This window comes from Amblyraja radiata, chromosome 24, assembly GCF_010909765.2.
Source record: "Amblyraja radiata isolate CabotCenter1 chromosome 24, sAmbRad1.1.pri, whole genome shotgun sequence".
In the NCBI taxonomy this organism is placed as follows: Eukaryota; Metazoa; Chordata; class Chondrichthyes; order Rajiformes; family Rajidae; genus Amblyraja; species Amblyraja radiata.
Window position 1 is genome coordinate 872,332 of NC_045979.1, and position 27,609 is coordinate 899,940.

At 48.0% G+C, this 27,609-nt stretch overlaps 1 protein-coding gene and 1 long non-coding RNA gene across 2 annotated transcripts in view; both read right to left on the reverse strand.

Annotated features, from left to right (window-relative positions):
- Positions 1-27,609, reverse strand: part of kirrel1 (kirre like nephrin family adhesion molecule 1) — a 162,754-nt gene that overhangs the window by 41,528 nt on the left and 93,617 nt on the right. The window contains exons 9-12 of the mRNA XM_033042244.1: positions 13,139-13,265; positions 3,025-3,125; positions 2,348-2,546; positions 399-506 (exon numbers count right to left, since the gene is read on the reverse strand). Of these exons, the coding sequence (XP_032898135.1) occupies positions 399-506; positions 2,348-2,546; positions 3,025-3,125; positions 13,139-13,265 (535 nt within the window). The remainder of the gene's footprint in view (positions 1-398; positions 507-2,347; positions 2,547-3,024; positions 3,126-13,138; positions 13,266-27,609) is intronic.
- LOC116986674 lies at positions 22,345-27,601 on the reverse strand. The gene is made up of 3 exons (XR_004415541.1): positions 27,464-27,601; positions 23,834-23,836; positions 22,345-22,368 (listed from the first exon to the last, which is right to left on the reverse strand). It is a non-coding gene; the product is annotated as an uncharacterized LOC116986674 (long non-coding RNA).

A 27,609-nucleotide genomic window follows, 5' to 3' on the forward strand; every position in this document is an offset into this window, starting at 1 on the left:
TCCACAGACCATAGCCCCATGATGCAAAAGTCACCAGGCCAGCGATTGGAGCTCTCTGGCAACCCCCGACCCCCAGCTCCGCGATGGAAAAAGTCCAAGCTGCGCACGCTGTTGAAGCTCCGGGCCTGACTCTGGGAAAGGCCACTCCAATCCATGCTGTTAAGCCGCGAGGGAGGGGACATGGAAAAAGTCGCCTCTCCATCGAAGAGGCGACCAAAAGCGGTTTCCCCTTTTCACCCCCCCACATCACCGCCCACATAAGACACACCAAGAGACACCTAAACTAACATTTAGACACATCAAAAAAACCAGCGTGTTCGAAATAACGAACACGCTGCTGGCAGGGCAGCCGACTCGCAGTGCCCCCACCGAACACCATCCACCACAGGAGCACTCACTGCGTTTACGTCTCCGATACAAGAGGACGGCCACGCTGGTCAGGACCAGGATGAGCAGGATCCCGAGCCCGGCTGTGATGCCAACGATGATTCCTATGGGAAGCACATCTGCAGGGAAAGAGAGGAGGGAGGGCATTAGGCAACATGGTGGAGAGAAATGCCAGTAGCTGTGGGGAGCTGCTGTTCCTGACATTGGCATGGCACAGCCAGGCTGAGCTTGCAGTCAGTCAGCCTGGGAGTGATCCCATCCTGCACCCAGCCTGGGAATGATCCCACCCGGCACCCAGCTGGGAGTGATCCCATCCGGCACCGAGCCTGGGAGTGATCCCACCCAGCACTCACACTGGGATTAATCCCATCCGGCACCCAGCCTGGGAGTGATCCCACACGTCACCCAGCCTGGGAGTCATCCTATCCTGCACCCAGCCTGGGAGTGATCCCACCCAGCACTCACACTGGGATTAATCCCATCCGGCACCTAACCCAGGAGTGTTCCCACCTGGTGTCCGGCAGGGAGCTTTCCCACCCAGCACTCGGCCCAGGAAAAATCCCTGTCAGTCTGTCTGTGAACAACCCGACCCGCCACCTGGGCCAGGAGCAATTCCTCCTTCCTCCCCATTCACCATTCTGCCACTGTTTCTGCTTCTGCCTCGCTCTCTCTCTCTGATTCTCCCTATCTGCTGACACTTTTGGATAGACATATGGCCTGTTCTTGTGTTGTACTTTAGTTTACTTTAGTTCAGACCAAGGAAACAAGCCCATTGGCCCACCGAGTTCTAGCCAACCAGCGATCATCACTACACTAGCACTATCCCACATATCAGGGACAATTTACCTGCAAACTAGCACATCTTTGCAACGTGGGAGGAAACCGGAGCACACCGAGACAATCCACATGGACATAGAGAGAACGTACAAACTCCATACAGATGGCACGTCAGTCAGGATCGAACCCAGGTCACTAGCACAAAAAAGGCAGCAAATCCACAGCTGGCCCACTGTGCACTCCTACATTTTTCTATGTTTTCTGTTCACACTCCCTCTCTCTCACTCTGTGCCTCTCTCTGCCCCTCTCTCTCCAACTCTTAATCTGGCCCCACTTTGGATCCCTTGTGGCTAGCCCCTCTCCCTGTCCCTTTTCCAGCCCATTCCCTCCCCCCTTCAGTCTTTCCCTCTCCTTCTCTATCTCTTATCACTCTCTCTCTCTCCCTCCCCTCTCTCTTCACTCTCTCTCACTTTCATCTCTCTTTTCCTGTTCTCACCATCTCACCCCCCTCCTACCCCCTCCATCCCCTTTTCTCCCCCCTTCAACCCAATTCCTTTCTCTTCTCCTTCTCTTCCTTCCCCTCTCTATGCCACCACTCTCCCCCCATCTCTTTCCTCCCTCTTTCTCCCCACACTTCCTCTCCATCTATTCTCTCCCCCCTTCCACCCCACTCTCCCGTCTCCCTTCTGTCTCCCCCATTCTCTTGCCTCCCTCTTTCCCACTTTCTCTCCTATCCCCTTTCTCTCACGCTCTCATCCTTGTCCCTTACCCGCTTTTCTCCCCCCTCTTCTCTCCCCTCCCTTGTCTCTCTCGTTCTCCCTCTCATTCTCCCCTCCCATTTTCTCACTCTACTTCTCTCCCTCTCTGTCCATACCTATCTCCTTCCCCATTCTCTCCCTTCCCACTCTTTCTCCTAACTCTCACCTCCCTCCCCTCCCACTCACTCTCCCTTCCCTCTGACTCCCCTTTCCTTATACCCTGCCCCCTCTCCCCCAAACACAACCTGCTTTTCCTTCTCTCCATGGCCCTCTCCAACGTTTCCGTAGGGCAGTGCTGATACAGAGGAGCGTGGATCCCAGGTCACCACAGCTACAGTGGATGTGTGGAAGGTGCGGAAATATGAGAGGTTGTTGGGAAATGGGGGGATGAGAGAAGGGACATGGAGAAGGGTGGGGACACTCACCTTGTTTGTCAAGCTGGATCAGGGCAGTGGTGGGGCCAAAGGAGTTCCAGGCAGTGCAGTTGTAGAGAGTCTCGAAGTCTGACTCAGCAACATTGCTGATGAGGAGGGTGGATCGGACACCCGAGACAGTCCCCACTGTCTCCACCATGTACCTCTCGAATGTGCCTGACTCCAACACTGTCTCTTTCCAAGCCCATGCCTGCAGAACACCAGGGCATCAGCAACACCAAGCTACCACCACACATTCAGGGCAAGCAAGACGAGTCAGGAAACATACCTCAACACCTCTCGCCTCCCACATACCACCAAACCCGTTCACCAACGAAGGTGATTAACCCACTCACCCACATGCATATCTGGCAGCCTATTCCACATCAGAGGGAATTAACCCTCTCACCACCTCTGGCCATTCATACATTGGGCAGTCTATTCAGCAGTGGAGGAGATTACACCTCCCACCCACCTCTCCCCATCTAAAAGTAAATTGGCCACAAGATGGGAATCAGGGAAGAGGGGGCATTAGAGACCAACATTAGGGAAAGTCTGTGCGTAAAGCCAGATAACGTGGCCGAGGTTGTACAATATCTAGGAAATCTCTGCTGTATTCCCACCTCTATTCACGTTTCTAGGACCTTTCTGTTTCCAGGTATGGCCAGGTGATTTGCTGCATGACTTACAATACGGTCTGGGAGAGGTGAACTTGCGATGTAACACTCCACTTGTCCACGACTGCCCTCCACCGCATACTGGACACCGTCGCTCGATATAATTGGAGGGCCTTTGAAAAAAGAAAAAGAGAGAGACAGTGAGAGGAGGAGGTTGAATTATATTTTAAAGGGTGCCACGGATAGATAGGTCATGTGATGGAGAAGAATTAGGCCATTCGGCCCATCAAGTCTACTCCACCATTCAATCATGGCTGATCTATCTCTCCTTCCTCACCCCATTCACCTGCCATCTCCCTTTAACCTCTGACTAATCAAAAATATATCTATCTCTGCCTTAAAATATCCACTGACGGCCTCTGTGGCAAATAATTCCACAGATTCACCACCGTCTGACTAAAGAAATTTCTCCTCATCTCCTTCCTAAAAAACATCCTTTAATTCTGAGGCTGTGACCTCTAGTCCTAGACTCTCCCACTAGTGGAAACATCCTCTCCACATCCACTCTATCCAAGCCTTTCACTATTCTGTATGTTTCAATGTGGTCCCCCCACATTCTTCTAAACTCCAGCGAGTATAGATAGGACCAGTACCGACAAACACTCATCATAGGTTAACCTACTCATTCACGGGGTCATTCTTGTAAACCTCCTCCGGCCCCTCTCCAGAGCCAGCACATCCTTCCTCAGATATGGTGCCTAAAATTGCTCACAATATCCCAAATGCATCCTTATCAACACCTTATAGCGCCTCTTATAGTCCTTCTGCAGAGTCCCTGCTTTCCCTACACTACCTGCCCCTCCACCTATTGTCGTTACATCGGAAAGCTTGGCCACAAAGTCTTCAATCCCCTCGTCCAAATCGTCAATATACAATGTGAAGAGTAGCGGACCCAGCATTGACCCCTGCAGAACTCTGCTAGTCACTGGCAGCCAACCAGATAAAAAAGCCTTAATTGCCACTCGTTGTCTTCTGCCATCTAGCCAGCCTGCTATCCATGCTAGTATCTCCCCCTTGATACCATGGGCTCTCATCTATCTTTGGGGCCTCATATGTGGTGCCTTAGCAAAGGCTTTCTGAAAATCTATGTAAACCACATCTACTGACTCACCTTTGTCTATCATGTTATTTACAAAGAATTCCAGCAAATTTACCAAGCAAGACCTTCCCTTCACAGAGCCATGCGGATTTCAGCCAACTTTTTCGTGAACTCAATAGTACTCAATAACCTCATCCTTTATAATGGACTTTATATAATCTTACCAACCACCGAAGTCAGACTAACCAGCCTATTGTTCCCTCTATTCTACTTTGCAAAGGGCTTGATATGGGATAGTCAGCATGGTTTTGTGCATGGGAGATCATAGTTTATAAATCTAATCAGGTTTTCTGAAGAAGAACCAAAAAGGTTGTCAAGGGCAAAGCCTAAATATTGTCTATGTGGATTTCAGCAAGGAATCTGATAAAGTTCCACATAGTAGGCTGCTGTGGAAGGTTCGATCACATATGATCCAAGGGAGCTAGCTGACTGGACAGAGATAGAGAATTGGCATCATTCTCAAAACCAAGGAGGCCGACGTTACGCAACGCAATGGTGGTTGGAGACTCCATTGTGAGAGGTACGGACAGGGGTTTCTGTGGCAACAGATGGGATTCGAGGATGGTGTGCTGCCTCACTGGTGCCAGGATCCAGGATTGCATGGACAGAGTGCAGAAAATCCTCAAGGGCGAAGGTGAACAGCCGGAGGTTGGCACAAATAATGTCAGAAAGAAGGGGATGAATATTCAGAAGCGTGACTTTAGAGAGCTCGGAAAAGGTGCTGAAAAGCAGGATCTCCAGGGTGGTTATCTCCAGTTTGCTTCCAGTTCCTTGTGCTGGCGAGAGCAGGAACAGGGAGATACGGGACCTGAATGTGTGGCTGAGGAACTGGTGCAGGGGGCAGGGATTTAGATTCTTAGATCACTGGGATCTGTTTTGAAGTAAGGGGGAACTGTACAAAAGGGACAGATTGCACCTTAACAGGTGGGGGACCAACATTCTGGCAGGCAGGTAGCCACTGCTACATGGGTCGTTTTAAACTAGATAAGGGGGGAGGTGTCAAATGAGATAGTCAAGGACAGAGTTAAATGGAAAGGGAGTAGTTAATGACCCCAGAATTAATGGTAAAGAAAATTCACAAAGGGATAGGAGAGTGTGGCCAAGTGTAGTAGGGATCGATGTGAATGGTGAGATGCGTAAGGATTTAAAAGAACTGTATTTGAATGCACGAAGTATAAGAAGTAAAGTAGTTGAGCTTGAGGCTCAGATAGAGGTTGTTAGATAGGACATTGTGCGGATTACCGAGACGTGGCTGCAGAAGGATCGGGTCTGGGAACTTAATATTCAGGGTTATACATCCTATAGAAAGGACAGGCAGGTGGGCAGAAGAGGGTGGGGGGGGGGGGGGGTAGCTCTTCTGGTGAGGGATGGAATTTAGTCCCTTGCGAGGGAAGACATAGGGACTGACGAGGTAGTGTCACTGTGGATTGAGTTGAGGAATTGCAAAGGCAAGAAGACATTAATTGGTGTTATCTACAGACCCCCAAATAGTAGCCCAGAATGGAACAGCATGTGTAAGGTGTAAGTTGCAGCAGGAGTTAAAACTGGCATGTAACAAAGGTAATGCCACTGTGGTGATGGGGGATTTCAATAAGCAGGTAGACTGGGAAAATCAAGTTGGTTCAGGGCGTTTGTAGACTGCCTCCGAGATGGATTCTTAGAGCAGCTTATAATGGAGCTGACCAGAGAAAAGGCAATTCTGGATTTAGTGTTGTCCAATGAACCAAATTTGATAAGAGAACTCGAGGTAAAGGAACCGCTTGGAGGTAGTGATCATATTATGATTAGTTTTAATCTGCAATTTGAGAAGGAGAAGGTTAAATCGGAAGTGGCAGTGATGCAGCTGAACAAAGGTGATTACGAATGTAGAAGGATATTGAATTATGTGAGGTAAGGAAAACAAGTAGAGTAGCTATGGAAACTATGAGGATCAAAGAAGAGGAAGTACTGACACTTTTGAAAAATATAAAAGTGGATAAGTCTCCAGGTCCTAACAGGATATTCCCTAGGACATTGAGGGAAGTTAGTGTAGACATAGCAGGGGCTATGACAGAAATATTTCAAGTGTCATTAGAAATGGGAATGGTGCCGAAGGGTTGGGGTACTGCGCATGCTGTTCCATTCTTTTAAAAGGGTTCTAAGAGTAAACCTAGCAATTATAGACCTGTTAGTTTGACGTCACTGGTGGGCAAATTAATGGAAAGGATACTTAGAGATAATATATATAATCATCTGGATAAACAGGGTCTGATTAGGAACAGTCAACATGGATTTGTGCCTGGAAGGTCATGTTTGACTAATCTTCTTGAATTTTTTGAAGAGTTTACTAGGGAAATTGATGAGGGTAAAGCAGTGGATGTTGTCTACGTGGACTTCATAAGGCCATTGAAAAAGTTCCACATGGAAGGTTGGTTAAAAAGGCTCAATTGTTGGGTATTAATACTGGAGTAGCAAGATGGATTCAACAGTGGCTGAATGGGAGATACCAGAGAGTAATGGTGGAAAACTATTTATCAGGTTGGAGGCCGGTGACTAGTGGGGTGCCTCAGGGATCTGTGTTGGGTCCACTGTTGTTTGTCATATATATCAATGATCTGGATGATGGTGTGGTAAATTGGATTAGTAAGTATGCAGATGATACTAAGATAGGTGGTGTTGTGGATAATGAAGTAGATTTTCAATGTCTACAGAGAGATTTAGGCCATTTGGAAGAGTGGGCTGAAAGATGGCAGATGGAGTTTAATGCTGATAAGTGTGAGGTGCTACATCTTGGCAGGACAAATCAAAATAGGACGTACATAGTAAATGGTAGCGAATTGAGGAATGCAGTTGAACAGAGGGATCTAGGAATAACTGTGCATAGTTCCCTGAAGGTGGAATCTCATGTAGATAGGGTGGTAAAGAAAGCTTTTGGTGTGCTGGCCTTTATAAATCAGAGCATTGAGTATAGAAGTTGGGATGTATTGTTAAAATTATACAAGGCATTGGTGAGGCCAATTCTGGAGTATGGTGTACAATATTGGTCGCCAAATTATAGGAAAGATGTCAACAAAATAGAGAGAGTACAGAGGAGATTTACTAGAATGTTGCCTGGGTTTCAGCAACTAAGTTACAGAGAAAGGTTGAACAAGTTAGGTCTTTGGAGCGCAAAAGGTTAAGGGGGGACTTGATAGAGGTATTTAAAAAGATGAGAGGGATAGACAGAGTTGACGTGGATAAGCTTTTCCCACTGAGAATCTCCCGCACGGGAGATTGGTGACTAAAATTAGAGCACACGGTGTTGGGGGTAGGGTGTTGACATGGATTGAAAATTGGTTGGCAGACAGGAAGTAAAGAGTAGGAGTGAACGGGTCCTTTTCAGAATGCCAGGCAGTGGCGAGTGGAGCGCCGTAAGGCTCGGTGTTGAGGCCGCAACTGTTTACCATATATATTAATGATTTAGAAGAGGGAAGTAGGAGCAACACTAGCAAGTTTGCGGATGACACCAAGCTGAACTGTGTGAATGGTGAAGAGGATGTTAGGAGGTTGCAGGGTGAGTGAGTGGGAAGAAGCAGTATAATATAGATAAATGTGAGGTTATCCACTTTGGTGGCTAAAACAAGGGGGCAGATTATTATCTCAAGGGGTTAGGTTAGGTAAGGGGGAGGTACAGCGAGAACTGGGTGTCCTTGTACACTGGTCACTGAAAGTCAGCGTGCAGGTACAGCAGGCAGTGAAGAAAGCTAATGGAATGTTGGCCTTCATAATAAGAGGATTTCAGTATAGGAGTAAAGAGGTTCTTCTGCAGTTGTATAGGGCTCTGGTGAGACCACATCTGGAGTACTGTGTACAGTTTTGGTCTCCTAATTTGAGGAAGGACATCCTTGTGATTGAGGTAGAGCAGCGTAGGTTCACAAAATTGATGCCTGGGATGGCGGGACTGTCATATGAGGAAAGATTGAAAAGACTAAGCTTGTATTCACTGGAGTTTAGAAGGATGAGGGGATATCTTATAGAAACATGTATAATTATAAAAGGACTGGACAAGCTAGATGCAGGAAAAATATTCCCAATGTTGGGCGTGTCCAGAACCAGGGGCCACAGTCTTAGAATAAAGGGGAGGTCATTTAAGACTGAGGTGAGGAAAAGATTTTCACCTAAAGAGTTGTGAATTTGTGGAATTCCCTGCCACGGAGGCCAAGTCACTGGATGGACTTAAGAGAGAGTGAGATAGAGCTCTAGGGGCTAGTGGAATCAAGGGATATGGGGAGAAGGCAGGCACGGGTTATTGATTGGGGACGATGAATGGCGGTGCTGGCTCGAAGGGTCGAATGGCCTCCTCCTGGACCTATTTTCTATGTTTCAATTTTTTTATATTTCATGGAAAGAAGCAGGTGAGAATGTCAAATGGGTTGATTATGAAAAATTACAAGAGGATCTTGATCAATTGGGCAAGTGGGCCGAGGAATGGTTAATGGAGGTTAATGCAGATAAGTGCAAGGTGTTGGAGTTTGGGGACAAACCAGGACATGGCAAGGCCCTGGGGAGTGTTGTGGAGTAGAGGGATCTAAGAATACAGGAATACTAAGAATACTTGAAAGTGGCATCACAGGTAAATAAAGTGGTCAAAAGGCTATTGGTACATTGTCCTTTGTCCGTCAGGGAATTGAATGTAGAAGAAAAGACACAAACTGCTTGAGTAATTTAGCGGGTTCCAGGTCGGTCCAAAGTCCTTCTGCGGACTCCCTGTTTCCTCTACACTACCTGCCCCTCCACCTATCTTTGTATCATTTGCAAACATGGCCATCAATTCCCATCCAGATCATTAGCATATAACGTGAAAAGTAGCGAACCCAACACCAACCCCTTCTGAATACCACAAGTCACCGGAAGCCAACCAGAAAATGCCCCTTTTATTCCCACGCTGTCTCTATCAGCCAGCCAATCTACTATCCATGCTAGTATCTGCCTCTAATACCATGGGCTCCTATCTTGTTTAGCAGTCTCAACTGTGGCACCTTAACAAAGGCCTTCTGAAAAATCCAAGTCAACAACGTTCACTGACTCTCCTTTGTCCATCCTACTTGGTGCTTCCATAAACAATTCCAAGCTACCTAGATTTGTCAGGCGAGATCTTCCCTGAACAGTAGCTTTACTCAGCAGCGAAAAGTCTGTAGCCTCCTTTTGCTCTGGTATCTTATTTCATTCTTCATTTGTTTAAATTATAATGTTTTATTTTTAATTATCTACAGTGTATCATGTTATTACGTGAGCAAAGCAACAAGGCAAATTCCTTGTATGTATACATATTTGGATAATAACATTTATTCCATTCAATTCAGTTTATTTTATAATGTGCTTCCAAGTATCCCTGAAACCTCATCCTTAATAATGGACTCTAAAATCTTACCAAACACTAAAGTTGGACAAAATGACTTTCTTTTGCCTCATTCCCTTCTTAAACAGTGGAATTACATTCATAATTTTGCAGTCCTCTGGGCACAGTTGCTGCCTTACAACACCAGAGACCCGAGCTCAATCCCAACTACCGGTGTTGCCTGTACGGAGTTTGTACTTTCTTCCTGTGGTCAAGTGGTTTTATCCTGGTGCTCCGGTCACCTCCCACACTCCAAAGACATACAGATTTCAGCTTATTTGGCTTCTGCGAATTGTACGTTGTCCCTAGTGTGCAGGATAGTAGTAGTGTATAGGGTGATCGCTGGTCGAAGGGCGTTTTTCACGCTGTATCTCTGAAGTCTAATCATTCCTGACTCTAGTGATTCTTGAAACTTCACTCCAAATGCCTCCACAATCTCTACAGCTACCTATTTCAAAACTCTGGTTGTAGTCTACCTTTGAACATTTCAGCTTCAGAAGCGCCTTCACCTTAGTAATAGTCACTGCACTCGCTTCCGTCCCCTGACTCTCTTGAATTTCTGGCACATTTCTGGTGACTTCCACTGTGAATAGACTGATGCAAAGACTTATTCAGTTCATCCGCCATTACTTTGTAACCAATCACTACTTCTCCAAGGTAGACAAAAATGCTGGAGAAACTCAGCGGGTGAGGCAGCATCTATGGAGCGAAGGAAATAGGCAATGTTTCGAGTCGAAACCCTTCTTCAGACTTTGAGGTCAAGAAATGGTAGGGAAATGTCGGAAATGGTCCAGGTGTATTTGAATGCCAGGTGGAAATGGATGAAGTTAGTGAGTTGTGTGTGGGTGCAGGAGATAGCACCAATGCAGTCGTCAATGTAGCGGAGGTAGAGTTCGGGGATAGGGCCACGGTACGTATCGAACAAGGATTGTTCGACGTACCCTACAAAGAGGCAGGCAGAGCTGGGGCCCATGCAGGTGCCCATAGTTACACCTTGTATTTGGCGGAAATGGGAGGAGTCAAACGAAAAGTTATTAAGGGTAAGGACCAGCTAGGCAGAGGAGAGTACCAGTAGACGGGGATTGGTTTGTTCTGTGGTCGAGGAAGAAACAGAGGGCTTTGAGACCCTCCTGGTGGGGGATGGAGGTGTAGTGACTGGACATCCATGGTGAAGATGAGGGAATGGGGGCCTAGAAAACGGAAGTCCTGGAGTAGATGAAGAGCGTGTGAGGTGCCTTGAACATAGGTAGGAAGGGATTTAACCAGGGGGGATAGGATGGAGTCAAGGTATGTGGAAATAAGTTCGGTGGGACACGAACAGGCAGAAACAATGGGTCTGCCAGGATAGTCAGGTTTGTGGATTTTGGGGAGAAGGTAAAATCGGGCCGTGCGGGGCTGGGGAACGATAAGGTTGGAGGCTTGGGAGCACAGGGAGCCGGAAGTGATGAAGTCAGTGGTGGTGCTAGAGATAGTGGCCTGGTGCTCGTCTGTGGGGTCATGGTCTAAGGATAAACAGGAGGAGGTGTCTGAGAGTTGGCGCGTGGCCTCAGCCTACTTCTCCATCATCAGTTTAATGTGGATAAATGTGAGGTACTTTGATAGCAAAAACAGGAAGGTAGATAATTATCTAAGTGGTGTCAAGTTAGGGAAAGGGGAAGTACAACGGGATCGGGGGGGGGGGGGGGGGGGTCATTGTTCATCAGTCAATGAAAGTAAGCATGCAGGTACAGCAGGCAGTGAAGAAAGCGAATGGTGTGTTGGCCTTTGTAACAAGAGGAGTTGACTATAGGAGCAAAGAGGTCCTTCTGCAGTTGTACAGGGCCCTAGTGAGACCACACCTTGAGTATTGTGTGCAGTATTGGGATGGCGGGACTGTTATATGCTGAGAGAATGGAGCGGCTGGTCTATATACTCTGGAATTTAGAAGGATGAGAGGGTGTCTTATTGAAACATATAAGATTATTAAGGTTTTGGACGCGCCAGAGGCAGGAAATATGTTCCCGATATTGAGGGAGTCCAGAACCAGGGACTGGTTAAATCAGTTTAACAATAAGGGGTAAGCCATTTAGAACGGATATGTGGAAACACTTTTTCACACAGAGAGTTGTGACTCAGAGTGCAGTGGAGGCCGGTTCTCTGGATACATTCAAGAGACAGCTAGATAGGGCTCTTAAAGATAGCAGAGTCAGGGGATATAGGGAGAAGGCAGGAACGGGGTACTGATTGTGGATGATCAGCCATGATCACAGTGAATGGCGGTGCTGGCTCAAACGGCCGAATGGCCTACTCCTGCACCTGTTGTCTATTGTCTATTGTCTATTATCATTTCCAGCAGTCCAATGTCTAGTCTTGCCATGCTTTTACTCTTTATTTATCTGAAAAAAACTTTTGGAATCCTCTTTTATTTTATTGGTTAGCTATCCATCATATTTCATCTTTTTTTTCTTTAATGTTTTTTTGTTGGTTTTTAAAAGCTTACCAATCTTCTGGCTTCCTCCTAACCTTTGCCATGTTATATGCTTTCTCTTTTGATTTCATGCTGCCTTTGACTTCTTTTTTTAGCCAAGGTGGCTTCATTCTCCTCTTAGTTTGTTTCTTCCACTTTGGGATGAAAAGGTCCTATGTCTTCTGAATTAATGCCAGTATCTCCTGCCATTGCTGCTCTACCCTCTGGACTACTAGGGTTCCCTTCCAATTAAGCAGCCAGGTCCTCCCTCATGCCTCTGTAGTTACCTTTACTCAATAATAATACCAATACATCCAATTTCAGCATCTCCCTCTCAAACTACAGGTTGAATTCTATCAGGTTATGAGCACTTCTTCCAAGTGTTCCTTCACTTTAAGCTCACTAATCAAATCTGGGCTTGACCATGAGCTGCTTTAAAAAGCCATCTCATAGGCATTCTACAAATTCCTTCTTTTGGGTTCCAGGACCAACCTGATTTTCCCAGTCTACCTCCCAGTATATTGAAATCCCCAGTGACCACCATAACATTGCCTTATTACTTATCTTGTCTATCTCCTGGTGTAACTTGCACCCTACATCCTGGCTTGTTATTCATATGCCTGTATATAGCTTCCAAATGGGTCTTTTTACCCTTACAGTTTTTAACTATATCCACAAAGATTCTACATCCTCTGGTCCTCTGTCACTTCTTGCTAAGTATTGGATGTCATTCCTTACAGACAACTCACACCATCTGCCCACATGCCTGCCTTTTCGATAAGATGCACATCCTTGGATGTTCAGCTCTCAGTCCTGATCCTCTTTCACCCAAGACACCGTGATGCCCACAATGTCGTACCGATGGGATCTATCTCAGGATATTGAGGAAGGCAAGTGAGGAGATTCTTGTGATCTTGATTAAGATCTCTGTATCCACTTTAGCTACAGGTGAGTTCTCAAAAGACTAAGGAATAGCCAATGTCCCTTTGTTTTTAAAAAGGCAACAGATTGGATTCATTTAATTTGTCATCATAGTCAGCATGGGTATTGGTGGACAAAGCTGTTCTATGCTGTACTGTTCTATGTTATTTGTTCTAAATCATTTTGTTTTACCTGGAGGGGATTGTGAGGAGAGGAGGGTTGAGACTGGGGGAGAGGGGAGACTGAGGGTAAGGGGAGACTGAGGGTAAGGGGAGACTGAGGGAATGGGGGAACTGTGTCTCACCATTGACCTTGAGGGTGACCTCTCTCTCGCCAACCCCGATACGAGGGACAATGGCCTTGCACACGTACGGTCCTGCATCCGCCTGGGTGATGGCCTTCAGGTACAGGTGGTTACTGTTGCTCAGCACCTAAGCATGGCAAACAGGGACAGCTCAGACTAGGTTCCCCTCGGCCCACAGCAGACCCAGTTACCAGCCCACTCCCAGCACCCTGCCAACCCTCAGTCCCTCAGGCAAGAAACATCTTCCCCGAAAATACAGCCCCTCATCCAACACATTTCCCCCACACTCAGCCAGTAACTGTTTCCTCAGGAACCTAACCAGCCCAGGCCCTCTACACCTACCTGTAAGATCCTCAACCAGGGGGGAGTGGGTGGAGAGGGATGGAGGGAGATGGAGAGGGAGAGGGAGGGAAGAGAGGTAGAGGTAGGGGAGAGAGAGAGAGAGAGGGGAAAGAGGGAGAGAAAGGGGTATGGGAGGGAGACAAGGAATGGGAGGAGCGGGAGGGAAGAGAGGGTTGGAGGGGAGAGGGATAGAGTGGGGGAGAGGGTTAGGGGGGAAGTGAAAGGAAGAGGGTGAGACAGGCAGAGAAGGCTTGGAGAGGGGGAGAGGGAGAGAGGAGGGGAAGGAGTGAGGGAGGGGAGAGCAAGATGGAGGGATGAAGGGAGAGAGAGAGAATGAGGGAGATGGAGGGGCGAGAAACAGAGGGTTCATAGAGAGTAGAGGAGGTGGTAGGGGGAGAGGGAGGGGTGGAGGGAGTGAGGGAAAATGGATGGAGGTGAGATGGAGGGAGGGGAGAGAAAGAGAGAGGGAGAGAGGGAGAGGCAGGGAAAGGAGAGAACCAGAGAGAGGGAGGGAGAGAGGGGAAGGGATGGTTGAGAAGCAAGAGTGAAAGAATGAGAAAGAGAGGGGAGAGGAGAGGGACTGAGGGAGAATGTGGCACATGTTGTCGACCTCCCCGTGGTGAGCCCTGTCAATTGACCTCAGTCAGGCGAATGACAACAGAGACAGCAGCAGAAATAACAACGAACAAATAACAACAGCTTGCAGCCCTAATGCAACCTCAGTCGCCGCAACAGCGCCAGCCTGGAGCATGCGCCCTTTTTAGGGCGGGCACCTACGGATGTCGTACCAGATGGCATCACCCTGCTGCAGCTGAATGCAGAAGGCCTCACCTTGGCCAAGATCAACATCATTGAACATCTGCTACAGACCCACAAAGTCATTGAAATCCTACTCCAAGAGACTCACAACAGTGATCACTCCCATTTGAAGATCCCTGGTTATACCCTGGCCGCCTACACTGAGAGTGACACCCACGGGATTGCCACTTTTGTAAGGAACACAGCAAAATGGAAAGTGATTGCAGCATCCCCTCCTGACTCCGGTGTGGAATGGGCAGCAACGCAAGTCGAAGGTGTCACGGTCTTCATTATATCTAAGCCAGCTTCTACCAGGCTCCACAAAGACTCCATCCCCGCCTTTGGTTCGCCCTGCATCTACGCCGGAGACTTTAACTGCCACAGCACCACCTGGGGCTACCGTTCAACTAACTCAGATGGTGCTGCACTAGAAGACTGGGCCTCAGCTACTGGCGGTCAACTCCTGTACGACACAAAACAATCAGACAGCTTCCACTCTGGCAGTCGCATGCTGGTGGGACAGGCCCTTTACCGGTGAAACCGTCAACACCACCTACTAGTGAAGGAACCACAACCCACGATCGCGTATCCAGATGTTCCTGGACTGTGTCACCGTATGACTGATATTCGCTCTTCCCCGTCCCGGCGTGTTTTTGCGGGGTCTGCGCCCAGCATGTATCCTGCCTTCTCGTCACCACAGTCAGTGTCCCAGTCTCCAGTCTCACCTCACCCCTTTCACGGATCTCCGGTGCTCCAACAGCCCCCGGTCTCACAGTTTTCGCCGGTGAAAGATGGAGATGCGAGCTTGTACCGTACGCGTGTGGGTCGCATTTGCAAACCTACCCTTAGATACGGGGGCTATGCTTAACCTGTTCCAGTGATGAAACGACTGCCTATTCTTATAGATGCCAGTTAAACTTGATAAGTTGTACTCACATATATATTCGTAGTTACATTACTTTCTTAAGAGGAAAGATGTAGATCTGCTCTACCTATATGTTCACCCATACTAACACACTCCACTCGGATCTATAATCCAGTCCAGGTTTTACCTTATAGTCATCATTTAATATTAATGTTTCCAGACACTAGCTGTCAGTCGAGATGCAGTTACAGTGATGTCAACATGCTGTGTCATTTTATTATATTCCAATAAACTTGTTGGATCGTTACTTGGAGTATGTGTTAATAGCTCTACAGCCAGGGCCGGCCTTAGGAGGTGCGGGGCCCAATTGGGAACAATTTTCATAGAAATATAAATATATAATTACAAATGAGTCATATTCAGGCATAGTTCGTACATGGTGGATTCAAATGGAGGAACTTAAGGGCCTGTCCCACCAGCATGCGACTGCATGTGGCGAGCGCGACCTAACGTGGTCCCTTGAGCCGTACGGCCTCGTGTGGCCGGTCTCACTTCGATCGCCGGAGCCATATGGAGTTATGCGGGGCTGGTCCGGACATCGCGCGGGGCTCCGAAAAACTGACACTGCCCAAAAATCCCGTGCGGCAACGGCCTGTCGGCCCACAGTCGCATTGAGGCCGTACGCACCGTCTCGACGGGCATGCGCTGCGTCTCGATGCCGTACGCAGCGTCTTGACGTTGTGCGTGGCGTTGTGCGATGACGTCACCGCCCGGCGTGCCGTTATGTGATGACGTAACCGCCCGACGCTGTGCGACGTCCAAATTCAGTCGGCCCGCCTCCTGCCCAGCTGATTGGTGAGTATGATGTCGGGACCAGCTCCAGACGGCTCCGCGGTTGGAAGTGGGACTGGCCACGTGTCAGTCGGCTATTAAAAAATCTTAAACCTCGTATGCGCAGATTGTTCTCCTCTCCATAAAAATAAAAAATAAAAATAAATAAAGTAACAATTCAATTTGTCCAGGGCTTCCAAATCTCCTTCTTTCTGAATTACTGAATGGGTGGGGGATGGAGGGTGGGGGGGGGGGGGGGTGGAGGGTGACGGCAGGTGGAAAGATGGTGGGAAAAACAGGAGCACACCGGGACAAGTTGAATCAGTTGTCATCTTATTTAATGACTATACTAGTTCAAGGGGCCAATTGGGGGAGAGTTCCTTTCACAGCGTGTGGGGAGTCTAGCCAGGGAAAATGTTGCGGGGAGGGCAGGAGCGTTGAGAAGGAGGTGGTCGGGGTTCATGCCAGTAACCCACTCACTCACCACTGCCGCGGCGCTCCGGACGCGGAACCACCGCATTGTGGCCGGGGAGGGAAGCAGCTCACGTGGCTACGAGCAGCCGCCATCACCAGACAGCAGAACCGACCGCCATCTCAGCGCCTTTGGCCGACCAGCTCACTTCTGGCAGTGCTCTTTTGGTAAAGTCGCACATGATAAGCCGGTCCAGAAGATTAAGGTGCATGTGATGCACGGTGGTTATTTGAATTCAGAATTGGCTTACTTGCAGAAGACAAATGGATCTTATAGAAACTTACAAAATTCTTAAGGGGTTGGACAGGCTAGATGAAGGAAGATTGTTCCCGATGTTGGAGAAGTCCAGAACAAGGGGTCACAGTTTAAGGATAAAGGGGAAATCTTTTAGGACTGAGATGAGAAAAACATTTTTCACACAGAGAGTAGTGAATCTCTGGAATTCTCTGCCACAGAAGGTAGTTGAGGCCAGTTCATTGGCTATATTTAAGAGGGAGTTAGATGTGGCCCTTGTGGCTAAAGGAATCAGGGGGTATGGAGAGAAGGCAGGTACAGGATACTGAGTTGGATGATCAGCCATGATCATATTAAATGGCGGTGCAGGCTCGAAGGGCCGAATGGCCTACTCCTGCACCTATTTTCTATATGTTTCTATGTTCTGGAGAGTGTTATTCTCGCTGGAGGTCTGTTCCAGTGGAGGTCTATAGGGATCTGTGCTGGGATCTCTGTTGTTTGTGATAAGTATAAACAACGTAGGGCAGTCACCGTGGCGCAGCGGTAGAGTTGCTGCCTTACAGCAAATGCAGTGCCGACTATGATCCCGACTATGGGTGCAGTCTGTACGGAGTTTGTACATTCTCCCCGTGACCTGTGTGGGTTTTCTTTGAGGTCAAGTCAAGTCAAGTCATAAAGTGTAAATGAAATGAATTTGCCAGCAGCGGTAACAATAAAAACACACACAATACACAATTGTCTTCGGTTTCCTCCCACATTCCAAAGATGTACAGGTTTGTAGGTTATTTGGCTTGGTAAATGTAACAATTGTCCCTAGTGGGTGTAGGATAGTGTTAATGTGCAGGGATCGCTGGTCGGCGTGGACCCGGTGGACCGGAGGGCCTGTTTCTGTGCTGTATCTCTAACTAAACTAAACTAAACTAAAGCAAATCTTAAATCTTTGAACACTTTTCCTGAAAGTAGCATCACAGGTAGACAGGGTGATCAAAAATGCTTTTGGCACATTGGCCTTCATCAGTCAGAGTATTGATTATAGAAGTTGGGAAGTCATGTTACAATTGTATAAGAACTTGGTGAGGCCACATTTAGGTTATTGTGTTCATTTTTGGTCACCATGTCATCGGAATTATGTTGTTAAGATGTATAGGATGCAGAGAAGCTTGATGAGGATCTTGCCAGGACTCAAGGGCCTGAGCTATAGGGAGAGGTTGAGTACACTAGGACTTTATTCCTTGGAGCACAGAACAATGAGGGGTGATCTTACAGAGGTGTACAAGATCATGAGATGAATAGATTGGGTAAATGCACAGTATTTTGCCCAGTCGGGGAATAGAGAACACAGGACATGAGGGGGGAAAAAGTTTAATAGGAACTTGTTTACATAAAGGGTGGTAGTTATATGGAACGAGCTGCCAGAGGAAGTAGTTGAGGCAGGTACCACCATAACATTTAAGAGCCATTTGGATAGGTACATGGATAGGATAGGTTTAGAGGGTTATGGGTCAAGCTTGGGCAGATGAGACCAGTGCAGATTGCGTATAGTGGTCAGCGTGGGCAAGTTGGGCTGAAGAGCCTGTTTCCACATGCATGGTTCTATGACTCTAACTTTGGGGAAGGTGCAGAAGAGGTTTACCAGAATGCTGCCTGGATTAGTGGGTATGAGCTATATGGGGAGGTTGAACAAACTGGAATTGTTTTTCTCTGGAACATCAGCGGTTGAGGCGAGAACCTTATTCCCAGAGTGGAAATGTCTAAGGCTGGAGGGCACAGCGTTAACATGAGAGGGACAATGTTTAAAAGAGATGTGCATGGCATGTTGTTTTAGGTCATAAGATCTTAAGTGATCAGAGCAGAATTAGGCCATTTTGGCTGATCAAGTCTTTTCTGCCATTCAAACATGACTGATCTATCTCTCCCTCCTAACCCCAATCTCCTGCCTTCTCCCCATAACCCCTGATACCCATAATAATCAAGATCTATCTCTGTCTTTAAAATATCCATTGGCCCCCACCGCCTTCTATGGCAAAGAATTCCACAGATTCACCATCCTCTGACTAAAGAAATTCCTCCTCATCTCCTTCCAAAAGGAACGTCCTTTTATTCTAAGGCAATGACCTCTGATCCTAGACTCTCCCACTTGTGGCAACATCCTCTCCATATCCCCTCTATCCAAACCTTTCACTATTCGGTAAGTTTCAATGAGATACCCTCATCATCCTTCTAAACTCCAGCGAGTACAGGCCCAGTGCGGTCAAACACTCATCATATGTTAACCCACTGCGCATGTTGTTCCATTGTTTAAAAAGGGTTCTAAGAGTAAACCTAGCAATTATAGACCTGTTAGTTTGACTTCAGTGGTGGGCAAATTAATGGAAAAGATACTTAGAGATAATATATATAAGCATCTTGATAAACAGGGTCTGATTAGGAACAGTCAACATGGATTTGTGCCTGGAAGGTCATGTTTGACTAATCTTCCTGAATTTTTTGAAGAGGTTACTAGGGAAATTGACGAGGGTAAAGCAGTGGATGTTGTCTATATGGACTTTAGTAAGGCCTTTGACAAGGTTCCTCATGGAAGGTTGGTTAAGAAGGTTAAACTGTTGGGTATAAATGCAGGAATAGCAAGATGGATTCAGCAGTGGCTGAATGGGAGAAGCCAGAGGGTAATGGTGGATGGCTGTTTGTCGGGTTGGAGGCAGGTGACTAGTGGGGTGCCTCAGGGATCTGTGTTGGGTCCTTTGTTGTTTGTCATGTACATCAATGATCTGGATGAAGGGGTGGTAAATTGGATTAGTAAGTATGCAGATGATACCAAGTTGTGGATAATGAAGAGGATTTCCAAAGTCTACAGAGTGATTTAGGCCATTTGGAAAAATGGGCTGAAAGATGGCAGATGGTGTTTAATGCTGATAAATGTGAGGTGTTACACCTTGGCAGGACAAATCAAAATAGGACGTACATGATAAATGGTAGGGAATTGAAGAATACAGTTGAACAGAGGGATCTGGGAATAACCGTGCATAGTTCCTTGAAGGTGGAATCTCATATAGATAGGGTGGTAAAGAAAGCTTTTGGTATGCTAGCCTTTATAAATCAGAGCATTGAGTATAGAAGCTGGGATGTAATGTTAAAATTGTACAAGGCATTGGTGAGACCAAATCTGGAGTATGGTGTACAATTTTGGTCGCCCAATTACAGGAAGGATGTCAACAAAATAGAGAGAGTACAGAGGAGATTTACTAGAATGTTGCCTGGGTTTCAACAACTAAGTTACAGAGATAGGTTGAATAAGTTATGTCTTTATTCTCTGGAGCGCAGAAGGTTAAGGGGGGACTTGATAGATGTCTTTAAAATGATGAGAGGGATAGACAGAGTTGATGTGATCAAGCTTTTCCCTTTGAGAATAGGGAAGATTCAAACAAGAGGACATGACTTCAGAATTAAGGGACAGAAGTTTAGGGGTAACATGAGAGGGAACTTCTTTACTCAGAGAGTGGTAGCGGTGTGGAATGAGCTTCCAGTGGAACTGGTGGAGGCAGGTACGTTGGTATAATTTAAAAATAAATTGGATAGGCATATGGATGAGAAGGGAATGGAGGGTTATGGTATGAGTGCAGGCAGGTGGGACTAAGGGAAAAAAGTTGTTCGGCACGGACTTGTAGGGCCGAGATGGCCTGTTTCCGTGCTGTATTGTTATATGGTTATATGGTTATATGACCCTCTCCAGAGCTAACACATCCTTCCTCAGATATGGTGCCCAAAATTACTCGCAATACTCCAAATGCAGCCTGACCAGCGCCTTATAGAGCCTCAGCATTACATCCCTGTTTTGGTATTCTAGCCCTCTTGAAATAAATGTGAGCATTGCGTTTGCCTTCCTTACTACCGATTCGACCTGTAAACAAATGTTTTGGGCACCAGCACACCCAAGTTCCTTTGCACCTCCGATTTCTGGATTCTCTCCCCATTTAGAAAATAGTCTACGCCTTTATTCCTACTACAAAAATGCATGACTCCACAATTTGCTGCACTATATTCCATCTGCCACATCTCTGCCCACTTTCCCAACCTGTTCAAGTCCTTCTGCAGAGTTCATGCTTTCTCTACACTACCTGCCCCTCCACCTATTTTTATATCGTCTGCAAACTCTTTTCACACAGAAAATGGTGGATGCTTGGAACATTCCACCAGGAGTGGTGGGGGAGGTAGTGGTAGTGTAGATATTTGTATTTACAGGTGTTTAGATCGACACATAGATATGCTTCCCCCATAGATACAAACCTACCGAAAGAGACCCATGGATACAAGCCTATCGATACAGAGCCACTAATATAGATTCAACCGATTCAGTCCCCACCAACACAGTCCATACCAATACACTGTTCACTGAGACAGACCTACTGAGACAAATCCAACTAATGCCAACCGATGGCACTTTGGTAAATCTGTCCACCTGGCTGTGCTTCTACCCGCTGTTTACAAGTATAAACTGAACAGAAGCATCCAGTACAGAAAGCCACGCCGTGCTAGTCAGAGGAAACACGATGGCGCAGAGGTAGAGGTGGCGCAGTGGTAGAGTTGCTGCCTTACAACGAATGCAGTGCCGGAGACCCGGGTTCGATCCTGACTACAGGTGCTGTCTCTACGGAGTTTGTACGTTCTTCCCGTGACCTGCGTTTCAAATCTATCCACCCTCTCGCTGTAGCTGAAACCATCTACTCCAGGCAACATTCTGGTAAACCTCCTCTGCAAAGCCTCCACATCTTTCCTGCAATGGGGTGATACTGACCTGTCAATAGAGAACCCCGATATAATCCCACTGAATGTTCCCACCGTTACAAACCCACCGATGCACTCCATCCAATACAGTCCCCACCTATACAGGCTCACCAATACAGGCCCACAATATGGACCTACCGATACAGCTCCCGTGCTACAGTCCCCATTGATACAGTTCCACCGATAGTCTCCAGCAATACAGATCCCTATGATTAAGTCCCAAATAGACAATAGACAATAGGTGCAGGAGTAGGCCATTCAAGCCAGCACCACCATTCAATGTGATCATGGCTGATCATCCCCAATCAGTACCCCGTTCCTGCCTTCTCCCCATATCCCCTGACTACGCTATTTTTAAGAGCCCTATCTAGCTCTCTCTTGAAAGCATCCAGAGAACCGGCCTCCACCACCCTCTGAGGCAGAGAATTCCACAGACTCACCACTCGCTGTGAGAAAAAGTGTTTCCTCATCTCTGTTCTAAATGGCTTACTCCTTATTCTTAAACTGTGGCCACTGGTTCTGGACTCCCCCAACATCGGGAACATGGTTTCTGCCAAGCGTGTCCAAGCCCTTAACAATCTTATATGTTTCAATGAGATAACCTCTCATCCTTCTAAACTCCAGAGTGTACAAGCCCAGCTGCTCCATTCTCTCATCATATGACAGTCCCGCCATCCAGGGAATTAACCTTGTAAACCTACGCTGCACTCCCTCAATAGCAAGAATGTCCCTCCTCAAATTAGGGGACCAAAACTGCACACAATACTCCTGGTGTGGTCTCATTAGGGCTCTGTACAACTGCAGAAGGACCTCTTTGCTCCTATATTCGATTCCTCTTGTTATAAAGGCCAACATGCCATTCGCTTTCTTCACTGCCTGCTGTACCTGCATGCTTACTTTCATAGACTGATGTACAATCAATCAATCAATCAATCAACCTTTATTGTCATCTTGCAAGCAACAGTTGTACAGTGCAAAATGAAAAGACGTTTCCCAGGGAATAGCGGAGCATCGCACATGAAATTTAAAACATTTCACCCATAATAACACTAAAAACAATCCAGTCCCTGATGGAACAGTATAAATAGTTAAAAGCAGGTAAAACACAACGTTAAAATACAATAAACCAATCATAAAAATGTCCGGGGCAGCTGATTTGAGTGGCCAGTGCCAGTTATTAAAGTGGCCAGTGCCAGCCGCAGGATCAAGTGACTGTGAGTACAGAGTGACTGTTTAGCAGCCTCACAGCCTGTGGCAGGAAGCTGTTTAGCAGTCTTGTAGTCCAGGCTTTGATGCTTCGATATCTCTTGCCTGATGGCAGGAGATCCAGGTGTATGTGGAGGGGGTACAGTTTGTCCTTAGCAATTCTATGAGCTTTTTTCAGACAGCGGCTCTGGAACAGTTCTTGTACCGAGGGTAGGGAGACGCCAATGATCCTCTCTGCTCCCCTCACTACCCTCTGCAGAGCCTTCCTGTCCGAGCAGTTGCAGGTGGAATACCACGTATTTATGCAGTACGCGAGTACAGACTCCACCGTACCCCTGTAGAAAGTCCTGAGGATGTTGGTGGGGAGTGAGGCCTGTTTTAGTTTCCTCAGGAAGTGCAGTCGCTGATGGGCCCGTTTGACGGTCCTAGTGGTGTTCCTGGACCAGGTGAGGCCGTCTGTAATTTGCACACCGAGGAACTTTATGCTCTCCACTCTCTCCACTGTGGTGCCACTGATGTTGAGGGGTGTACGCTTTGGATGCGCCCTCCTGAACCATCTCCTTCGTTTTGTCGACATTTAATTCTAGATTATTTTTGCCGCACCAGTCCACTAGTTGTTTTACTTCCTACCTGTACATTGATTCGTCATCTCCGCTGATGAGTCCCACCACTGTTGTGTCATCCGCGAATGTTATGATCTTATTGTCCCTGAATCTGGCAGCACAGTCATGTGTGAGCAATGTGAACAACAGCGGGCTGAGCACACAGCCTTGAGGGGAGCCGGTGCTCAGCGTGATCGAGCCTGAAGTGTTCTTGCCAACACGGACTGACTGCGGTCTCTCTGTCAGAAAGTCCAAGATCCAGTGACACAGGGTGGTGTTGAGGCCCAGCAGGGTTAGTTTCTCCACAAGTCTCTGTGGGATGATGGTGTTAAACGCTGAGCTGAAGTCAATGTACAGGATTCTGGCGTATGTGTTTTTGTTTTCCAGATGCGTGAGTACTGTGTGCAGCGTGGTAAAGATAATAATAATAATAATAATAATAATATATCTTTTATTGTCATTGCACGTCAGTGCAACGAGATTTAGTGTGCAGCTCCACTGATGTACAAGAAAGGTAAATAAATACAATACATAAATAAACAAGCTGAATTGATTGACGTGACCATCTGAGGGAGACTGTCCAAAGGGGGTGGGTGGGGGGGCACTCATTAGGGCCGGTTCAGAGCCGCTATAGCTCTTGGGATAAAACTGTTCCTGAGTCTGGAGGTTCGGGCGTAGAAGGCCTTGTAACGTCTGCCGGAGGGAAGTAGTTGAAACAGACCGTGGCAGGGGTGTGATGAGTCCTTATGGATGCTGAGGGCCTTCCTGAGGCACTGCGTGTGGTAGATGCCCTCCAAGGCTGGTAGCTCTGTCCCGATGATCCTCTGCGCTCTGTTGACGACGCGCTGAAGAGCTCTCCTCTCCGCCTCCGTGCAGCTGAGATACCACACAGACATGCCATACGTTAGTATGCTCTCTGTGGTGCAGCGGTAGAACGTTGTCAGCAGCTGTTGGGGCAGACCAGTCTTTTTTAATGTCCTCAGGAAGAACAGTCGTTGCTGTGCCTTCTTGACCAGCGCGGCGGTGTTTGTGGACCATGTGAGGTCTTCTGAAATGTGAGTGCCCAGAAACTTAAAGCTGGACACTCTCTCCACACTTTCCCCATAAATGGAGATTGGGGCGTATTCTCCAGAATGGGACCTCCTGAAGTCAATAATCAGCTCCTTGGTCTTGGAGGTGTTTAGTGCCAAGTTGTTATTGGCGCACCAGTCCGCCAGGTTCTGCACCTCCGCTCTGTATTTTGTTTCATCACCGTTGGTGATCAGCCCAATCACTGTTGTGTCGTCTGCAAACTTCACGATGGTGTTGGTGTCGAATGCAGGGACACAGTCGTGAGTGAAGATGGAGTAGAGCATGGGGCTTAGTACACAACCCTGTGGTGTGCCGGTGCTCAGGGTGATGGTGGAGGACAGGTGCGGGCCCAGTCTCACTGCCTGCGGTCGCTCCGTGAGAAAGTTCAGGATCCAAGCGCATATCGGTGAGCTGAGGCCTAGCTGGTGGAGTTTGGTGGTGAGCTTGGTGGGGATGACCGTATTGAATGCAGAGCTATAGTCAATGAAGAGCATCCTCACATACGTGCCCTGTCTGTCCAGGTGAGTCAGTACAGTGTGAAGGGCCAGAGAGATGGCATCCTCTGTCGATCTGTTTGCCCTGTATGCAAATTGATGGGAGTCCAGTGAGGCAGGGATGCTGGATTTAAAATGGGAGAGGACCAGCCTTTCGAAGCACTTCATGGGGATTGGAGTCAGGGCAACCGGCCGGTAGTCGTTGAGGTTGGTGATTTTGGACTTTTTCGGCACCGGCACTATGGTGGCTGTTTTCAGGCACTTGGGGACCGTTGCCAGAGATAGAGAGAGATTGAAGATTCTCGTGAATACCTCCGCCAGCTGTCCAGCACAGTCCTTTAATACTCTTCCCTGTACACCATCCGGGCCTGCAGCCTTGCGTGGATTGATCCTACGCAGAGCGCACTGTACCTCCTGAGTGCTCAGTGTTAAGGCCTGTCCCTCCGCTATGGCCGGGGTTATTCCACACCTGGTGGTGTTGCCAGTATCGAACCGGGCAAAGAAGGTGTTTAGTTCGTTGGCCAGTGTGATATCACCGTGGGGGCAGGCGGGGCTGCTCTTGTAGTCAGTGATGTCCCTGACACCCTGCCACAAGCTTCTGGTGTCCACGGTATTGAAGTGGTCTTCTACCCTTTGCCTGTGGATGACTTTGGCCTTTTTTATGCCTCTGTTCAGGTTCGACCTGGCCGCACTGTAAGCAGAAGTGTCCCTGGATTTAAAGGCGTTGTTGCGTGCCCTTAGTAGATCCTGAACCTCCTTGTTCATCCAGGGTTTCCGGTTTGGGAACATCTTTATTTGCTTGTCCACTGTGACAGTCTCCACACAGCAGTTGATGTAGGAGAGCACAGTGGATGTGTACTCCTCCAAGTCTACCTCTGTGCCACTGGTAGCCTGTTGTGCAAACAGGTCCCAGTCGGTGCGATCAAAGCAGTCCTGGAGTTGTAGGGTGGCATCCTCGGGCCATATTTTGACCGTCCTTATTGCAGGTTTGGTCTTGCGGATGAGGGGTCTGTATGCAGGCAGTAGAAACAGTGAGAGGTGATCGGATTGTCCCAGGGATGGGCGGGGGAGAGCTCTGTATGCGTCCTTGATGTTGGTGTACACTTTATCCAACGTGTTTGAGCCCCTGGTAGGGCACTGCACATGCTGGTGGAATTTGCGGAGTGCAGCTCGTAGGTCGACCTGATTAAAGTCCCCTGCAACAATGAAGGCACCGTCGGGGTGAGCATCCTGCTGCTTACTGATAGCCGAGTGCAGCTGTGCTAGTGCTAGGTTAGCATTAGCCTGTGGTGGGATGTATATGGCCATGATGATAACCACAGTAACCTCCCGAGGCAGGTAAAACGGTCTACCAGGTAGGTATTCCAGGTCTGGGGAACAGTAGCTCTCTATTGCAGTGTGGTTGGTGCACCAGTCATTGTTGATGTAGATGCAGAGCCCACCACCCTTGCTCTTGCCGGAGTCCTTTGTTCTATCAGCACGATGCAGTGACCGGTTGGTCAGGTCCACAGCCCCATCGGGAACCAGCGCGCTGAGCCAGGTCTCTGTGAAGATCAGCACCCACGCTCGCTTTCCACGTTTCTGCTTCCTTTCCCGGCGCTTGCTCCGTCTCCTGCCCTCCGGAGTGGTGATCCAAGGGTCTTTCCTGCCCAGCTCCGACGGGACGGTAAGGGTACTGTAGTACTCACATTCTACACACGTTCTACAGAGGATGGCATCCTCTGTAGAACGGTTGGGGCGATAGGCAAACTGGAGGGGGTCTAACGATGAGGGGAGGCTGGCAGTAATGTTGGGTTTCACCAGGCGTTCAAAACACTTCATTATTATTGGGGTCAGGGCGACAGGGCGGTAGTCATTTAGGCAGGCAACCACTGGTTTCTTCGCTATGGGGATTATCGTGGAAGTTTTGAGGCATGTGGGGACAATGGCTTGACTAAGGGAGATGTTAAAGATGTCTGTTAGCACATCTGCTAACTCCTCAGCACATTCCTTGAGCACACGTCCTGGGATGTTGTCGGGTCCGACTGCTTTCCACGGGTTGACCTTAGACAGGATTCTCCGTGTGTCCATCGGGTCTATGGTCAGGACTGGCTGGTCGGTTTGTAAGCAGGGGCTGGCTCTCCCCTTGGGTGTGGTGTTTGCTGCATCAAAACGTGCAAAGAAGTTGTTCAGTTCATCTGGGAGAGAAGTGTCGGTGTCAGTTACCTGCTGCCTTGCCTTGTACCCCGTCAGTGTTTGGATTCCCTTCCACATCCTCCTGGTGTCTCCTGTGTCACAGAGGGATCCCTGGATTTTCCCCGCGTAGGCATGTTTCGCTGCCCTGATTCCTTTTTCCAGTGCAGTCCTGGTAGATCGAAGAGCGGCTGTGTTACTGGCTCTGTAGGCTGCATCACGGGCCCTCAGCAGCGAGCGCACCTCTGCTGTCATCCATGGCTTTTTGTTTCCACGTGCAGTGAAGGTTTTCATGATAGTGACATCCTGGGTGCACTTGGCAATGTAGCTGGTTACAGTCTCTGCGTACTCCTCGATGTTGATGAGGTCATCATAGGATGCTGCTGTCCTGAACACATCCCAGTCAGTGTGCAGGAAGCAATCCTGCAGTGCTGAGGCTGCTCCCTCTGGCCAGACCTACAAGGGCCCCCAGATCCAGTTGTACTTCCCCTTTTCCCAACTTGATGCAATGATACAGTTTCGACTGATACACACACCAGTGCAAACTCACTGAAACATTCCCCACTAATGCAGGCTCATGACACAATCAGTACTGACACTTC